The following is a 17225-nucleotide window of genomic DNA, read 5'->3' on the forward strand; positions in this document are numbered from 1 at the left end:
ATATGAAATAAGCATGAAAAAAAACATGGATAAATGAATTATAGAATCCTTATACATCTTTTTTATTGACTTTATCCATTTTTATTTATTTACTGATCTACATATCAAAGATAGATTTTATCATTGATGTTGAGCCTTTCAAAAAGAGACGTGGGGTCGAACCACCAAATCTCAATCAATTTACTGTCATTTTTATATTAAAAAGAAAAAAGTTGCTAGAATTAAATTTTGTGTTGCATGAATTATTTGTGAACGTAATCTCGCTATCTACTTTTTGAGTTTTTTGGACAGTCACCCTCAATTATCATAACTCACGCCATCACATGAAACAAGTAGAAAAATAAATAGTCAATATGAACTTAACTTAACGATAATTGATATCTATCTTTGACCCAGAGGTCATGAGAACTTGTTGTACTCAAAAAAAGAAAAAAAAATCCCCTGATTTTTAGCAAAAACAGTGTCTGATATGGTTATGTACAGCAGCAGCACGAACCCATCTGTGTTACATCAAAGTTACATAACATGGGACTATGATGCTAAGAGAAACCTACGTCAGTTGAAGGTTGAGTTATTTCTAAACAAAAATTGTATTCACTGATTCAGTTGATGAGTTCAATGCCCAAGACAACACTTAAAAGCCACCTTCAATGATGAGTTCAGCTGCTGCACCCATTGCAGTCACCCCACCACTTTCCAGCAAGGCAAGAGCCAATTCTTCCTCGCTCAACTGCCTTAATCCGTTGCTCAACCTCTTCAAGATGTTCACGTCCACCTCCACCACCCACTTCGGTGCACAACGCACCATCAAGCTCACAAACCCTGAAACATAAGCCCGCCAAGTAGCCCAATCACACCCAATTGAAAATTTTCCATCTAGGGCACTCGCAAGAAACTCAAGGTGGGAATCTAGAATCTTTGCCCGCCTCTTCGATGCTGAAGATACCGAGTCTATACCCCACGAAAACGTTCCACAAAGAACTGAAAAGAATGCAAGTGCATAACCCCCAAGCACAGCAACCATGCCTCCATATTCTACACCTTCACGCTCCAGTGAATGGACCGACAAAAACCATGACGGCAAGGTTTCTTTAAACAAAGATTGGACTAAACCTGATCCACCGGATATCCAAACTAATGAAGCTCCTAGGGAAGCTGCAAGCTTGACACGTGACATTGCTGAAGCAAAAGAAACCTGTTCATATCGCATTCCATGTTTGGTCTTCTTTAGTTTTTCAGCTTTCTCCCTTGGTAACCCGCTAACTGCAATATCTCTGACAGAGAGCATTAGAAGAGACACGATCTCCTCCACCATGAACAAAGCATCTCTCACCGATCGATGCACTCGCAGATAGAGAATACCAGGAGCAACTGGAGACATCCCTCCTAAGACGTGAGAGCCAAAACCATGACCAAGGAGCGTGCCTACACCTCCATTACTGTTTAAATTGGAGTTTCCTAAACCGAGAGTTGAAGTGAAACAACTCTTAAGCAGCTGGACAACAGCATCACTATTATGGTGAAAAACAGTGCGAGAGGCAGAGAAAACAAGGAAGTCATTCCATCGCTTCACCTTCTGAGCCCATAATGAGGCTATAATAGGTGTGCATGGCCACGAACAACTAGCAGCAAGGGTGTTCAGCGCTGGGCCAACAAGGGCAAGAAGTCGTTCAGAGGCTTTATCCAGTTTATAAGTTATTGTGAGGCTTATTAGGGCAGCCAATGGTAAAGGAAGCATAGCTGGAGAATTCCCACCTGCAAATACAGTTCAAGCTCAATTTCAGATTGAACAGAAAACGAATGAAATGCAATAGCAATAGCAATACCAATTAAACTTTTTTATGTTCAGCAGCTTAATCACACTTCAAACACTGTAAAGTTTCTATCACCTTCCACAATAGGTATTTAGATTACTATATCTAAATGGACATTATATTCTACACTCCAGAACTTGCAACTACTTTTTTCGCTTTGTCCAACTACTTTGTCCGAGACTCGAATTTTCTAGAGTGTTGATGGTGGAGTTGTTTCACTTAATATCTTTTCAGTGCAATCACCAGGAGGCAGGAAGGGGGGCCTTCTTATCCAATTTTTGTTCAGCCAACTATTCAAGCGTAAAAGGAAGATTTTGTGGACCGACAGCAGGCTGTGCTTTTGGGTTTATCCTTTTAGACAAAGAGAAATAGGAGAGCTTGATGGAGAAATCTAAGGATAGAAGGGAGATTTCGGACAGTGTATTTTCTTAGCTTTTAGGTGGTGTTTATATGATAAAGAACATTTTTATTATATTTTCTGACAAGAAACAAAATTTTTCATAAACAAATGAGGTGAAAGATAAGAAATGCACCTACCTATTCCAGTCGATAGATTATAAAAGCGGCCTTCAAAAGCATCTCTTGTTTGTAAGGATTTTTGGGAACAAAAAGTTTCATAGGGTGGAAGATAAGAAATACACCTAACTGACAAAGGGAGGTCATAAAAGCACCCTTCAAAAGCATCTCTTGTTTGTAAATATTTTTTTCATATTCCTCCTTTTTTTTTTATTCAAATCAATGGGAATAAAAGTAGGAAAATATTTGCCAGACAAGTCATAACCTTACCATACGACTATCCCACAAACAGAAAGAATTATTCTACCAAAAAAAAAAACAAAACAAAACAAACATTAATTCACATCAAGAATTTACCTACAGCAAGACTAGGGACATCAACACCAGTTGCAGCAAGAATTTTTTTTATCTGCTGCTCAACGATGGACAAGGTTGCAGCAGGACTAGGCCAATCAGTTCCATTCATAAATGCTGGCTTCCATATACCCCGTGTAACTTCAGCTGAAAAGTAGCTCACAATAGTAGCAAATGATGCAGGTAGGAAATCAGCAAGGTCTTTGAGTCCTGAAACAATGAGGTAAAGAACTTACCAAGCAAACCAACAACAGATTCTTCCTACATCAGTCATGAGAAGAAATTTATTTTCATAAGACATGATAGCCATCAAAAGGGCACAAATATGGATTTGTCAAGAAGAAATCCGTACACAAATTCTTAATCAACAAAGATAGCCAAGTTCGATGAAAACAAAAAGGCAAATATACCACGCCCCGAAACAAAAATCTATGAAAGACAAGAAACCTAAAATTATAAGATTTTCCCATTTATTTAAATTGAGAAAGGAGGCATGCTAATAAATTCTCTAAGAAGCTCGTTGAGAGGTTTTCTACCATGCGAAATAGTAACTTATAGCTATACCCATGTTTGGTTTCATTTAAGAATAGGATGCAAAACTCGTGTTTATCCTATAACCCTCTCCCGTGGGTTTTCGAAATCCTCTCAAATCCAAAGCTATCCTTGTTTCCTAATGGGATGGAGAGAGAGAAAGGTGTGGGTAGAGAGAGTGCACCAAATTAATCTTGCTCCTAGGCATCTTATCCAACGCATCTCGTTCTCAAATCTTATATTCTCATGCAAACCTTGGAACGAACTGCAGAAATAAATGGGTGTTCACTTGATGAACATCTTAAGGGTATATGGATTACCGACTTGGTAGATGGAACTTTGAACATTATCACACATCCTTGGATGCCAACAAGCCTTTTTGAGCATCTAGACTGGAAACGATGACCTCACATCACCACTAAATCATGACTAAAACAGATAACTAAAAATGGGCCCTACTTTTAAGTTTGAGAACAGTTTCATCTCCCTTCTTTTCTTTGTCTTTTGACCTTGGTGAAAAAAAAATGTTAAAACATTGGAGGGTGGCCTGGCGACTGGCATTCTGTCCTTTTTTTCTTGTATTCTATTTATAGAAGTTAAATGATTAAACCCAGGATTTAATCCTAGAACAGAAACGTCTTTGACCATGATAAAGAAGTTGGAGAAAATTTTAAATTATGAGAGAAATTTTTTGAGCAAATGGGTAGATGGGAAGGTCGCAAAATGGCAGGTTGGGTAATTTATCGTGCAAGAATTTTTCACCTTTCGCTAAGTGTTTGAGGAGGCTTCCTTAAAAATCTAGGATGGTATAGCAATAGGATTTTGATAAGTACAAGCACCATGCTAATGGATGGAAATTTTGGTGGTGACAGAGCACTTTGAGGAATCCATGGAAGGCAATTTCAAAGTGTCTCCCCAAATTACTGAACTTCATTAAATTTTCTTTTAGTGGTGGTTCTAAGGTCTATTTTTGGGAAGAGTTTTGGACTGGGGATGGTCCTCTTTATTTATTATTCCTTCATTTGTATGTTTTATCTTTGCATAAAATAGTTTCATCGCCTATTTTCTTTCTGTGTTTAGGGGATTGCTTTTCATTTGACTTCCACCTGAGAAGTGCTTTGTCAGATAGGGTAGGCCAGGATATGTCCTCTTGATTCCTCAGGTTTGTTATTTTCTAATCTTCTTTTCCCTTGCTTGCTTCATTCTCTTATTTCACAACTCATTTTCTTTGCTAAGCTTTGGAAGGTCAAAATCCCTAATTCTAAAATTTCTCCTGACTAGTCACACATGAAAAAGTCAACAACATCAACGTTATCTAGAGGTCCTCTTCCTTAGTTCTAGGTTCTCAATAATGTGCAATGTTTTAAAAGGCTAAAGGTGGCCTCGAGGCTTTCCTCTCGAAGAGGCGAGGCATAAGCCTCGAGGCGGTATGAGGCATCAGCTTCAATTTTTAATTAAAAAAATTATACAAATCTAAAATTTATATGATCAAGTGTTGCTAAACACAATATAGTTATATAAAATTATAAAAAGAATTCACCTGTTAATTACCACTTAAATAAAAATTCTAGAACATCCTCAATATCACTTCAATTATCACTAAATTATCACTAATAGGATTGAGTTATTCTATAAAATTTGTCTCCAATGATTTTAAAGTCTAGGTAGTAAAAGTAGTAAAAGTAGGCTTGTGTTTTTTAACTATATTTTGTTTTTTATTTCTCATTTATCTTAACGAAATTTGGTGCTTTATATAATAATAATGATGATGATGATGATGATGATAATAAAGACTGAATAAAGATTTGATAATAAAGATTTCTCATTTATGAACATGATAGTAAGGAGCAAGGGCATTCTAACAGCAAGAAAGATCCGTGAGATGCCTTGGATGCAATTTGATGTGATTTAAGATTCAATACAATGGCTGGAGGGAGATGAAAATTTAAGCTTTTCCATGGATTGGGCTCGTCAAGAAAGAATTTGGTTTCATCTAAGGAACCTCAAGGTGGGAGAAATCCAATGGTTAAGAAGAGGGTCGATTAGGGAGGCCATACGCTACTACCAGCAGCTTCCTAAGAAATTAAAGTATGACAATTTGTCTTAGAGAGCATCCAACAGAATCCTTCTCTCTCAAGCTAATAAGGAGTGGTCAGAGAGGTCTTTGAAGATGAGATCTTTGAGCTGCCAAAAACTTTGGGAAAATTTGAAAACTCAGAGTCTGTGTGGCCTCACAGGTGAATCCTATATAAAAAAGGAACAAAAATTTAAATCTTGGAACACCAACAAGAATGGAATGTTAGCAATGTTCCACAATTTTTTTAAAAGTTTATCATCAATAAATGCCTAAAGAACTAGTACATTTGCTCCATTCTTAAGAAAAACTGAAGCCTTTTCCATAACTAACTTTCGACCAATCAGCTTGGTTACAAGAGTATATAAAATTATATCAGCAACAAGAGAGAGGATTTTATGTGAAAGAGATCGCAAGGAAGCACAACTTTTTAGATGGTAGGCATCTCCTCTGATCACCACGTCATTCGTTCCCATTTTGAATTTCATCTTGAGGCGTTTCCAGTTGACGATAATATCAGTATATCACCAACAAGAGAGAGGATTTTATGTTATTGACAATCCACTTATAAGTTGAGAGGGTTCTTTTGTAATATTAATGAGGGGAGAGGGAGAGGGAGATGATGCAAACTTTTTTTTTGGTATTAATGATCTAATTTATTGTTTACGGAGTGGACTTATGATATTTAAACACCCAGTTTAATTACAAATCACAATAAATGGTCAATTCTAAATTCAAACATCAAGAATGGTACAGTCTAAAAAGAATTTCCCCATTCCTTTTTCTTATTTTTAACAGTTGGGGTGCTTTTATTAGTTCTTTGTAGTTCATTGTATTTTCTGTTTTTTGTCTTACTTTTCACTCTTTCGAGAGCTTGTATCTTTAACAATTTTGTTCCTTTTCATCACATCAATGAAAAATTCGTATCTTGTTAAAAAAAAAAAAAAAAAAAAAAAGAATTTCCCCAACATGTAGAATTCAATATTATAAATTATAGATTAACCTCTCATTTTTCGTATTAAAAAAATGATTTGGACTTACCTGTAGCCAAATCACGAGGAGACAATCGCCCATGAGCACAAGCAGTAAGAGCAGCATCCAGCACGAAGGGAGTTGCCTCGAGAATGTCCCATGCAGGAACTTTAAGCTTAATGGAGGCTTCTTCATTTGCAGATCCAGACGAGTTGCTGCTTCCTGAAGTTGTCGAAGTCAAAGAGTGTCCACCACGATTTATCTTCCTGAACATCATAGTCAAGAGTGCATCAACAATTTGATGAACAGGTGCCCCAGGTACAAGACCAGAGAGAATGGAAGCAATGCATTCTTGATGTTGCCGGTACCAGCCCTTCAATTTTGGAAATGAATCCATGAATATAGGTTCTAAAGAAAATTTCAAAAGTTTTGACAGCCGTCTGACTTTAAATCTATCCTTGGGCGACTTTCCAAAAGATGCCAACTGAGAATTTCGAACCAATAGCAGATATTCAGGAGTTAGTTGAGATCCCACAGGTCGTGCATCTCTCTTCACATTTTCAACAGGTGGGTGATGAAACCGCCACAACCTTAGCAGAAGTGTAAATGCCAAGGAGAATACTGCATGACAAGTAAGCTCTTCCCCAGATGTAAGGACCCATGACTTTGGCGGACTTAATCCAAAAGCTTCGCAGATTGGCATTAATTGACCTGCAAGCAGAGGAACCTGGCATCAACCAACAAAAAATATAAGCTCACAACACTATAAAAACCAGAATTTCTCAATTGCTTTGTTAAATCATCTCTTTAAAACTCTTGTGTGTGCCAAAAATCTAGTATTTTCAGAATCATTCAACAAGGTTATAGATAATTGAACACAATTCTAATCAAATAAGTATCTAAATGCTCTTATAATGAACTGTAGTCATTTTGATCTCTGCCAATGGGCCTCAGTCTCACCTATCAAAATCCAGGTATCCAATCCTTCCAAGACTTCTCTGAAACAATTCAGCTCTCATACTTAGGCATAAGATCATATATAATACCACTCCTAAGCTTGCACAAATAATCTTATAGAAAAACATAACTTCAGATTCAGAAGCTTATAAGTAGGGTCATATGCAGACAAGCTAACATTCTTACCATGCCATGCAAGGAAAAAATCTGCACACAATCAACTGATGATATTCCAACCAGTAGAACATTCAGAAATGGGGCGTAGTCGATCAAATAGCTATCACTGCCAGAGTAATCTGCAGGAATTGGGGGCGATAATAATCTGGCAATAAATAGAACGGTGTGTTCCTAGAAGAAAATAGGTTAAAATAATCCCAGAAGGTGAGAATGAGGATGCAAAATTACGTTTAGAAAAATTGGAGGAAAAAAAACCACAACCGTGCCATACAAATCATAGGCATCCACTGGCACTCACCTGTAGATTCCAACCACGAACAAGTGATTCCCCACACAAAATGGAAGCTGCAGAGATCTTCTCGTCACCTGAACCATTGACTGCAATCTCATAGATCTTCTCAATCTCTGCTAAGCTTCCGTCAAATCCATGGGTGTAAGTTAAATTTAATTGTCAAACCACTGGGTAAAATTACAAGGCATCTGATGTACATGGCTTATGTCGTAGATAAAAAATCATAAACGAATTACACTGATTTCCCATATATTTTTATTCGTCAAATTGTTTCTTATGAGTTTCTATTAGAATTATATTACAATCTATATTTGACATTATAATTCTCCTTCCAAAGATCCAAGTGTGAGTTCCAGTGAAACAAAAATTAGGTTTCTAGCCAAGGGTTAAAGGCACATTATAAAACCTGTGGAAATACACTGCTTCTTGGGCGCATATTCTTGAGGTTCTCCTCAACGTGGGTCTTTAACTCTTTTTAAGATGATTGTTGGATAGAAGATACCCCCTTCCTCTTATGTTTCTTTATCTTTACCACTTATCCTTTTTGAAGTTCGCTTATGTGAATTCTATTCTTTTTTTTTCTAGGAACTCCCTCTCATACAATTTCGATTTTGGGCATCCTCTATATGATAGGGAGTCTTCAAATGTCTCTATGTTGCTTTCTTTGCTGCCCAATCTCTCTCCTCACCTAGAGGTTACAAGTTGTTTGTTTGTGGTTTCACTTTCCTAGTTTTCTTGCAGCTCCTTCTCTCTTTTGTGAAACCAATATTTTTTCCTGTCAAGTTTCTCACAATACAAGTAATACCATGGATGATTTGCAGAGATCGTCTTCTTTTCTTTTGCAGCTTCATAGTGCAGTCTGTAAAGGTGCCTTGGAGGAGTTGGGGCATATTTAAGGAATTCATTTTTCCAGGTGCTATACGAGACAGTTTTTTGGATACTTTTGGCATGCAGCTAGCTCAGAGTAGATCATATTGGTCTGTAATAGATGAGTTGTTATTTCACCCTCCTTCTGGGGAAAGGGGACAGCTCCTTTGCAGGCCACTTATTTTCAGTCTAATGGAAGATTTGGCATGAAAGAAATAGAAAAATACTTTTTTTATAGGAAACAGAACTTTTCATTAAGATAAATGAAACAAAATATTTAGAGGTGTGGAGATCTCTTGACAGAGGTTTGGGCATTTGCTAGGTTCAATTCCCTCCTTTGGGCTTTGTTGATAAGGATTTTAATGCTTTTCAGTTGTCTCTCATCCTTGTTAATTGAAGGAGCCTTTTCCTGCAGTGTTTAACTCTTGTAGTTAAGTAGTTGTTTTTTTGTTCCAGTAGGCTACTGTCATGGGCTATCCTCTTTTGTATTACATCATTTTCCCAAAGAAAGCTAGTTTTGCCACAAAAGAAAATAGCTCATCAAGGGGAGGGGGAGGAGTGGGAGAGTAAAAACTTCTAATATTATGCACCGCATCCCGTTTGGATGACTATATCACCTTTCTAAATGAAGAGTTAGCTAGCATTCATGAAGAAAAATACGTCTATTATCTTTCTTATCTTGAGAGGAGGATTCAGATACTTAAAGATTACTTGAAGGAATTGAATGAATTAAAGTTTGCTTTGGAGGATTCTCCTCCTTCGGATTCTTCTCTGTCCAAGTATTTTGAAATCCTATGGTGCTCCAAGATTTGTTTTTGAAGTTTTTTGGTTTCTCCCATGCTTCTCACCTGATATTGCTCCTTGAAGTTGATTTTATGTCGCTCTTGTTCAATTGGGTTGTATTTTCCTTTTTTATTATTATTTTTCCCTTTTTTTTCTGTTTTTCCGTTTTCTTTCTCTCCCTCTAGGAGATTGTATCCTTTAAATATTTTGTCCATTTTCATTAATCAATAAGAACTTCACATCTTGTTCAAAAAAATATTATGCACCGACTCCCGAGTAACAAAATACTTTTATAGAAACCTGTCTAACAGATTTTAGCACATTCATGATTCACATCAAGAATTCAAGTATCCCAAACATAAGATATTCTCAGGAAAGGATTGTCCTTTCAAGTAAACGATCTCAGGTGGATTTTTCTAAGTAGCTATAGTGAAATGCTACAAGCGAAACCTTGTGATTCCAGAATAGAGACCAAGCTTCAATATTCCCAAACATTGGAGTAAAGTGCAACATAATTGCTCCTTCATTGTGGGCAGTGGCACTCATATTCTTTTTTGGCAGGATGTTTGGCTCGAAAATTCAAAGCTCAAGGACCATTTCGCTCACTTATACAGAGCTATTAAATTCCCTTTTCGTTCTATTGTTGACTGTTGGGATAAGGATACTCTCTCTTGGAATATTGAAGCACGTAGAAGTCTTAAAGAAGTTGAAACTGAACAGCTCCTAGCTCTTCTCTCTTCGTTGAGTTTGATATCACTCTCAAATCAACGTGATCAAATCCGTTGCGATTTAGAAAAATCAGGTTTGTTCTCAGTCAAATCCCTCGCTCTTGCACACACCAAAGTCTCCCCATCCAGAGAAATCGAGTAAGAATTGTTCCTTATTTATGTTACCTTCGCCTCGCTTCCCCTGGATGAAGTGTTGACTCCTATCCTAAAAGTTTTGCTCTCAACCTTCACAAACCTAGGTCTATATGACCACCACCCCAACATTTTCAAGGGGTCATGCACAACGAATCTAAAAGGCGGCCTTGTTGCAAAAGTGGTATCCTCTAATTTTAGTCCCCATTGCATTAAAATATTAGTCATCACTGTTTTCTATGTAAAAGCAATCGTCAGAGAAAGGACAACATTGCCACATGATAGTCCCAGTATGACAACTTTACAAGTAACAATGCTCACACATCTTTGGGAAACAGAAAATACAGACCCTATTCACATCTTCCGTCAATATGGCATAATGACAAGATACAAACAGATACATGTAAGAGCATACCTAGAAGCTGGAGTGGCCACTAAAGCATCCACCATTGACAGAGTTAGAGAGGATCCTTTCATGAATGATGACCAACCAACAACCTGACCAGATGCACTACGAGGCACTTGACTGCTGCGTGCATTCACGTAGCCTGGCCAAAAATATACTGATGTATCTAGAAGGTTCCTAGAAATACAAGCCTCAACAATTAGATGACGCATATTTCCAGCTGCAACAAGAAAACAACAAATTAGCCAATCACAAAATGATAAATTTCCAATACAAACGTATGCAAGCATGAAAATATTGTAACAATGTGTGCAAGAGAGTTCTAAGATCAGAAGTGCCAGTAAAAAAATAAAAGTAAAAATTCAGGATGCATGTAAATGATGACAAAGACCAGTATAATACATCAGGTCAATCTGTACCCCAAAATTTTTTAACTTGTTCACTGAATAAAAATGTCCAGGATACGTTCAATTGTCCTTTATGAAAGATTAAATTGTTTATAGCAGACCAGGAGTTCCAAGTAATGAATAAAATAGTGATAGAGGCTGCTCTATTATTTAGGTACAAGAGGGAAAATTACAGGTCAAGGGAGTATTTGAGAGCTCCCTATTCTCTCCCACAATTCCTTACACGGAAATACAAGCTAGCAAAAAGATGATCCCCTCTTCAAGAGCAACACCTATATATATCTATAACAGCCTTACTCTCTCTGTAACAAACTCCCATACCTCTATAACAAACTCTCTCCTTACTCAAAACGTCTTCTAACTAATTAGGGCCCACAGAAATATTCTTCCTTCCCTTATTACCATTCCTCCTAACATATTTCTTTATGATCGGAGGTCTATCAAATAGTTCTGAGCATGCATTTCGTTGTACATAAATTATCTATCAGAATTGCATTAGTAAGAATTCTTGAAACATTGAACTTCAAAAAAAAATTTTGAACTTGCAGATGAAATAGTGCTGACTACTGAATCAAACCAATCTGAGCATGAAGTCAATAATGTCGTTTTGTGAAGATTAAATTTTTATAACAGAATTCTATTCCCAAGAATTCTTGAGAAATCGAGCATCAATCTAAAAGTTTGCATTTGCAGATGAATCAATATACATTAGCCCATTTAACATTATCTTTTTCCACAGAGGAGACAACTTTTTTTATATAGAATAGCTCATTTAACTATGTTTAGTAGTTTCAAAAGAATGCTAATATTTCACCAATTTAAATCCTTAATAGGCCATTTTTTTACAGGATTCGTATAACCAATGTTAAATGCTAAAATTAGAATAAGTACTTACAACAATTAACTGGCGTGTCATTCATACTAACACAGTCATAGTACTCGTTGCCAACTGCAACCCCTGATATGAACATTACTGCTTTTGCAGCAGCTTGATTGGCTATTGCAGTAACGGATTGAGGAGGAGTCAACAAGCCCTCATATTCACCCAACATCTGCAGGCTCGTAATCAAACCTTTGCGGCACTTTCCTGAACACTTCTTCTCATCTCTGCCTTTACTTGGGCTGCATTCATCCTCCTCCTTCAGTTCACCTTCATCTTCTTCAATTATAATGGTGACTGCTAGGGTTGTAATAGACAACAACATGCACAAGCATGTATCCAAACGAGGTACAGGACCCTCACTAGGATCCCTTTCCTAAAAAGAATGATAATAATTAGCATATATATGTAGGTTGGAATGAGTTAGATCCCAGGAGGCAGATTAAACATGAATTTTTTAGTTTCCTAAATGAAATAAAGATAAAACTCATTTCCTAGAGGAAATAAATACTCAAATATTCTTTTCCCTTTTTTAATTAGAAACAGAGGGAACATTTCATTAGAAAAGAGAAGATTGAGGAGTTATAAGAGAGATCTCTATCCGATTAAGAGCATAGAGAGAGTAGTTACAAATATCTTTAGACCAGAGAGTCCAAAAAATTATTTAAAAAAAAAAAACCAAAAACCCACACAATGCTCCTTTTTTTATCCATCTCCCTTAATTAAAGTTGCCATACAATTATCATAGGACAAAAATCAAAGTTTTCTCAACTAAAGACAACAGGCCAGCTAATTAAGTAAATTGTGAATGTGAAATCATTTCAGACAAAAATTAATATCTGAACATAAAGAGGATGGGAACAGCTAAACTTGATACATTTATCAAGATTCTAATTGATCCTACCCTTTGAATAAGTCGCAAGGCTGCAATCCACAAACCCATAAAAGTGTTGTGCCAGGAGGTATCATTAACTGCCTGCAAAGATTTAATCAAACCTGTAGATAACTCTGGATCAATAGAATTCTTGTGGAAACTTATCAATTTAATTCAAGAATCACTAGAGAACTATAAAAATTTTTAGCTCATACAAATAAGACGCTCAACAGCACTAGTTGCCAGAACTTGTGATCCATCCATGGCATCTTCCAGGAACAAATCAATGGGAAGCCACAATGTGGACCAATTAACACCATGAGATTGACCGGCGGAAGAAAATAGTGACCCAGAAGCCATTACATTACGAAACTCCTGCTGAGATGTTTTTCCTTCTCGTGATAAAAGCCTATGTTTATCAGATGTCCAGTGCAGAAGGACCTCTGGAGTTATTAGCTTTGTGTTCCTCAAAACTGCTGAGTTTGCTGCAAGTAGTTGTAACCGCTGAGCAAAACCTGCCCAGTGCAATGGCCTAAAAACCAGATAGCATAATTATGTTACATATTTTTCATTGAACTGTTCCAAAATTTTGGATTCATTTTACACTGAATCAGTAAACGTTACTCCAACAACTGAAGGCATGGCCTTTCTAAAGATCAATACGCTTTTCTTTCCTTCAGAAACTAAAGAATACAGGGGTAGAGAGTAAAAGAGGTTAGCAAGAATTATACTTCTTACATATTTCGATGGGCCAAGTACAAAATCCTTGCAGTTTTTTTATTTTGCAGAAACTGTCCAATTATCTCGATAGCCTTTGCCGTGTTTACTTTAAGCAAACTTTCACTGTTCTCAGTTCTCTTCTCACTGAAAGAATCATGAACATCTAGTTCCATATCATGTGGTTGTGGCCTGATTAACCAGGCTGATCTCTCTTCTGCAGGAAGTACCAGCAATCCTTCATCATCCAATGATGCATCAAGTAACTGCCACACAATTGAAAAGAATAATTCAACCATAAGTAGCCCAGGTTCACATGCTTGGAGACTGAATATCTGGGACAAATGAAGGACATCATCGATGGTTTGCATGATCCTGAAATGGCATAAAATAATTCATCAGGCCTTTTCCTCCAGTTGAATAAAATAAAAATTTGGTCGGCAGATGATGAAACATCATGGCACGATAAAGTTGAAATACTCTTCCATTATTGTTCAGAGGGTAATTAAGAATTTTTTTTAAGGAATCATAACTTTCATAAAGGAAGATGATTAAAAAGATCAAGCCAAGTTTAAGGATTCTCATTGGTGCTCGCTTTCACTGTTATTCAAGGATTACTCAATTTCTACAATTTATTCCTCTTGGGAGCGCTTCTTAGTACCTTAATTGATGTCTTACTTTGTTTAATTTTACTTTACAGCATCTACTTTTTCATTCCTTCAGAAATTTGTATCTTTGAACACTTCTACTTCGTTTCATATACCTTAATGAAAAGTTTGTTTCTTGTTTCAAAAAAAAAAATTGCAGAGATGATTGTTACTGGAATTTTCACCAGGCATTTCCTTGTTTGAGGATATCACCGAAAAAGGAAACTTGTAGAACCCTGGCCTTTATAAGGTGATCAGGCACTCTAAAATCTCAAGAAAGTGCTCTAAAATCTCAAGAAAGTGAAGTTCTTTTCTTTTAATGGGAGCTTGCTCATGAGGGTATCAATACTCATGACAAGACTCAAAATAGACTCCCCAACTAGTATCCCTCTCTGTGGTGGTGCACTATGTGCAAGAATGACGCTGCAACTCAAAGCCATTTATCCCTAAATTTTTGTTTTAGTCAGAATTCTTGAAATTTTATGCTCCTCAACTTCAGTTGACGGGTTACTCTATCCCTCAAGATGAACAATCTTCTCTCTCGGTGCTTGATCGTCATCCATCAAAGAAAGTAGAGGAAGCCCTTTGATTGCAGCTTGTTAGAATATTATTTTACCAATTATGCTGGAAAGAAACCGCATAATCTTCAACAACAAAGAAAGTCTCTTGATTTTTTTCTTTCCAGTTCACTCTTGTGGCTCTTTCTTGTCATAAATTTTATGACCTCTAATAACTACAAACTTAAATACTCTTTATGCCACTTGGAAGAGTTTTTTGAAACATCATTTTTTTCATTGAATTTAGTTTCTTATTAAGCAAAATATAGCTGACAAAAAAAATAGAGGACAAGATCTACTCAAATAAGAAGACAGGAAAAATAAGAACCTCAAAAGAGAAGGGTAAATTTTATTAGCTGAATAATCTGCCACTGAAGTAAGGAGAAGCAGTGACAGAGGATACCCTCGAATGCCTCTCGAGGCAAAAGGTTTCCTCTAGGTTTACCATTAAGAAAGAAAAATGATTGAATAGAGTAAAAGAAAGAATGAGGTTATCCACTATTATGCAAACGAATAAAAATACAGTCAAATATACCTTTGATAATTGGGTCCGTTGATTTGCGATGTTGATGAAAAGACATGTCGGCTGAGAAGTTCCAGGTAAAGTCTGTATGCTGCAGGTCGGAGCTTTCTATACGGAATTGCCCTGAAGTAAATCAGAGAAACAATGCCATATATGTCAACTTTGGACAGTGAATAGTGGACGAGAAAAACAAGCGAAACAAAGTTAGAAGCAAAAATGAGGAAGAAAAATAAAATGTTAACAAGTTGCAGACATCTTCAAAAATCACGTCAGTATTTTATGCAAACTTATTTATTGGATAAACGACAACCGATACGATACAGACTTGAACTTGCTATCAACAGTAGATAACTACAGCTTATCAAAAACAGTAGATAACTACAGCACAACGAGATTATTGATGACATGCAAGCAGAAAGGCAATTACAGAGCAACGCAGGAAATCTATGGATGCATTGAGACGTATGAATGTTGAAATGCATATGTATTATCTTCAGTTCCATTTTTCTTTATGCTCCATAACTTAAGTTCACAATGGTCTAACCGTACGTGTACAGGAGAAAAATAAGCGAACTCAAAATATTACTTTGAAGTTGAACTACCCCGGAAAAAGCGTAATTCACAAGCCCCCAATATGAAACATTCTGCATTCACAACGTCCAAACACACCCGTGAATAAGATTTAAACAAAAATTCGATGAAGCGAGGAAGCTTGAAGAGGGAAGCGGTAGTAATCAAATTGATAGAAGAAATGAGACCTCGTAGAAAGAAGAGCAACAACCAGCAGGGGAGGAACGATTTTCGCAGTCATTGCCTTCTCAAGGAACTTCCACATGATAGGCACATGATTGTCCCAACAAATATGGGAGACCAAGAGCTGGGCGAGCTCGATTGACGGCAAGGAAACGCCAGCAGAATTGAGGCTGGAGCTCAACTGAACCGCCCAGAGCAGTGGATCGCAGTTCTTGTCCTGCGCCGACTTCGTAAGCTCCAACACACTGTCCCATAAACCAGCCATCCCCTGCAGTTGACTCGGCGGTTGGACGGAGACCACCATTGGGGACTATTTCTAAGCCACAGAACCTCTTCCTCTGCAAGAGAAACAAAATACTGGATCACGAACAGATTTCTTAAATCATCGGATTGATAAATGAAGAGTCACTGGAATTAAATTACTTGATCAAATATGCGAGCTGGAATCCCCACGAAGTCAGTTTCGAAGGCGCGTAGTCATAGTCATAACTCGCACAAGTTTTCAACTCACAAAATTGTTCGCCTCGCATTACACAATCAAAGTAGAAAACCCTTGTTCAAGCAATTGAATCAATGAAATTAGATACATGACTCAGCCCTCTAACCCTAAATAGAAAATAACTTTTAAATCCTCCAATAAATTATTCTAAATTCTTTCATCTGATTTAGAATGAGAATGGTTTTGAACGAATATAATTAAATTTTTTGGTTGGACATTCGCTCGAAAAGAAAATAAAATAAAAAAATTAAAGATTTGAAATTATGTAGGATTTCAATAATTCTATTTCATGGTATAATAAATAACAAAATTCATTTGAAATTTGTCTAGATTTTGAAATTACCGAAAATCTTAAAACTACCGAACCGACCACAAATTCATTTATTTGAAGTTTCCAAGAAGCTTGAATTTCTTTGCCACCTGTAAGCTGGTCGAGGCAGATCAATGGAATTGGTAAATTTGCATAATGTTATACGTCTGTTTAATAATATTTTTATCTTGTTCTATTGTAGTAACTCAATTTGGTATTATATTGCATTGTTTTTTTTTTCTTTTCATTTCTTGACAAATTATTGCATTGTTTGTTTGCCTACGATTTCGAGTGATTTCAAATTCTTTATAGATTTAAAATAAATTTCATTGTTGGTTATCTTTAGATCATCTTCAGATGCATCTTCCAGCAAGTCCGCAACACACCATCGATGTTCTCCTCCACCATGAGCTTCGCCAATCTGTTACAGTTTCTTCGGCAGTGGGTGAAAAACA

General features: G+C 36.7%; 1 protein-coding gene across 1 annotated transcript; it reads right to left on the reverse strand.

Annotated features, from left to right (window-relative positions):
• Positions 1 to 341: 341 nt before the first annotated feature.
• LOC111022676 (mediator of RNA polymerase II transcription subunit 33B) lies at positions 342 to 16607 on the reverse strand. The gene is made up of 13 exons (XM_088125867.1): positions 16385 to 16607; positions 15967 to 16299; positions 15221 to 15331; positions 13503 to 13856; positions 12980 to 13296; positions 12795 to 12886; positions 11906 to 12266; positions 10613 to 10823; positions 7694 to 7808; positions 7405 to 7566; positions 6331 to 6988; positions 2688 to 2894; positions 342 to 1755 (listed from the first exon to the last, which is right to left on the reverse strand). Exons 2-13 carry the CDS (start codon positions 16263 to 16265, stop codon positions 635 to 637), a joined length of 4008 nt encoding a protein of 1335 aa, XP_087981993.1. The 5' UTR covers positions 16266 to 16299; positions 16385 to 16607; the 3' UTR covers positions 342 to 634.
• Between the last annotated feature and the right edge of the window lie 618 nt (positions 16608 to 17225).

This window comes from Momordica charantia, assembly GCF_013281855.1.
Source record: "Momordica charantia cultivar OHB3-1 chromosome 6 unlocalized genomic scaffold, Mcharantia_2.0 BLBB01000006.1, whole genome shotgun sequence".
In the NCBI taxonomy this organism is placed as follows: domain Eukaryota; kingdom Viridiplantae; phylum Streptophyta; class Magnoliopsida; order Cucurbitales; family Cucurbitaceae; genus Momordica; species Momordica charantia.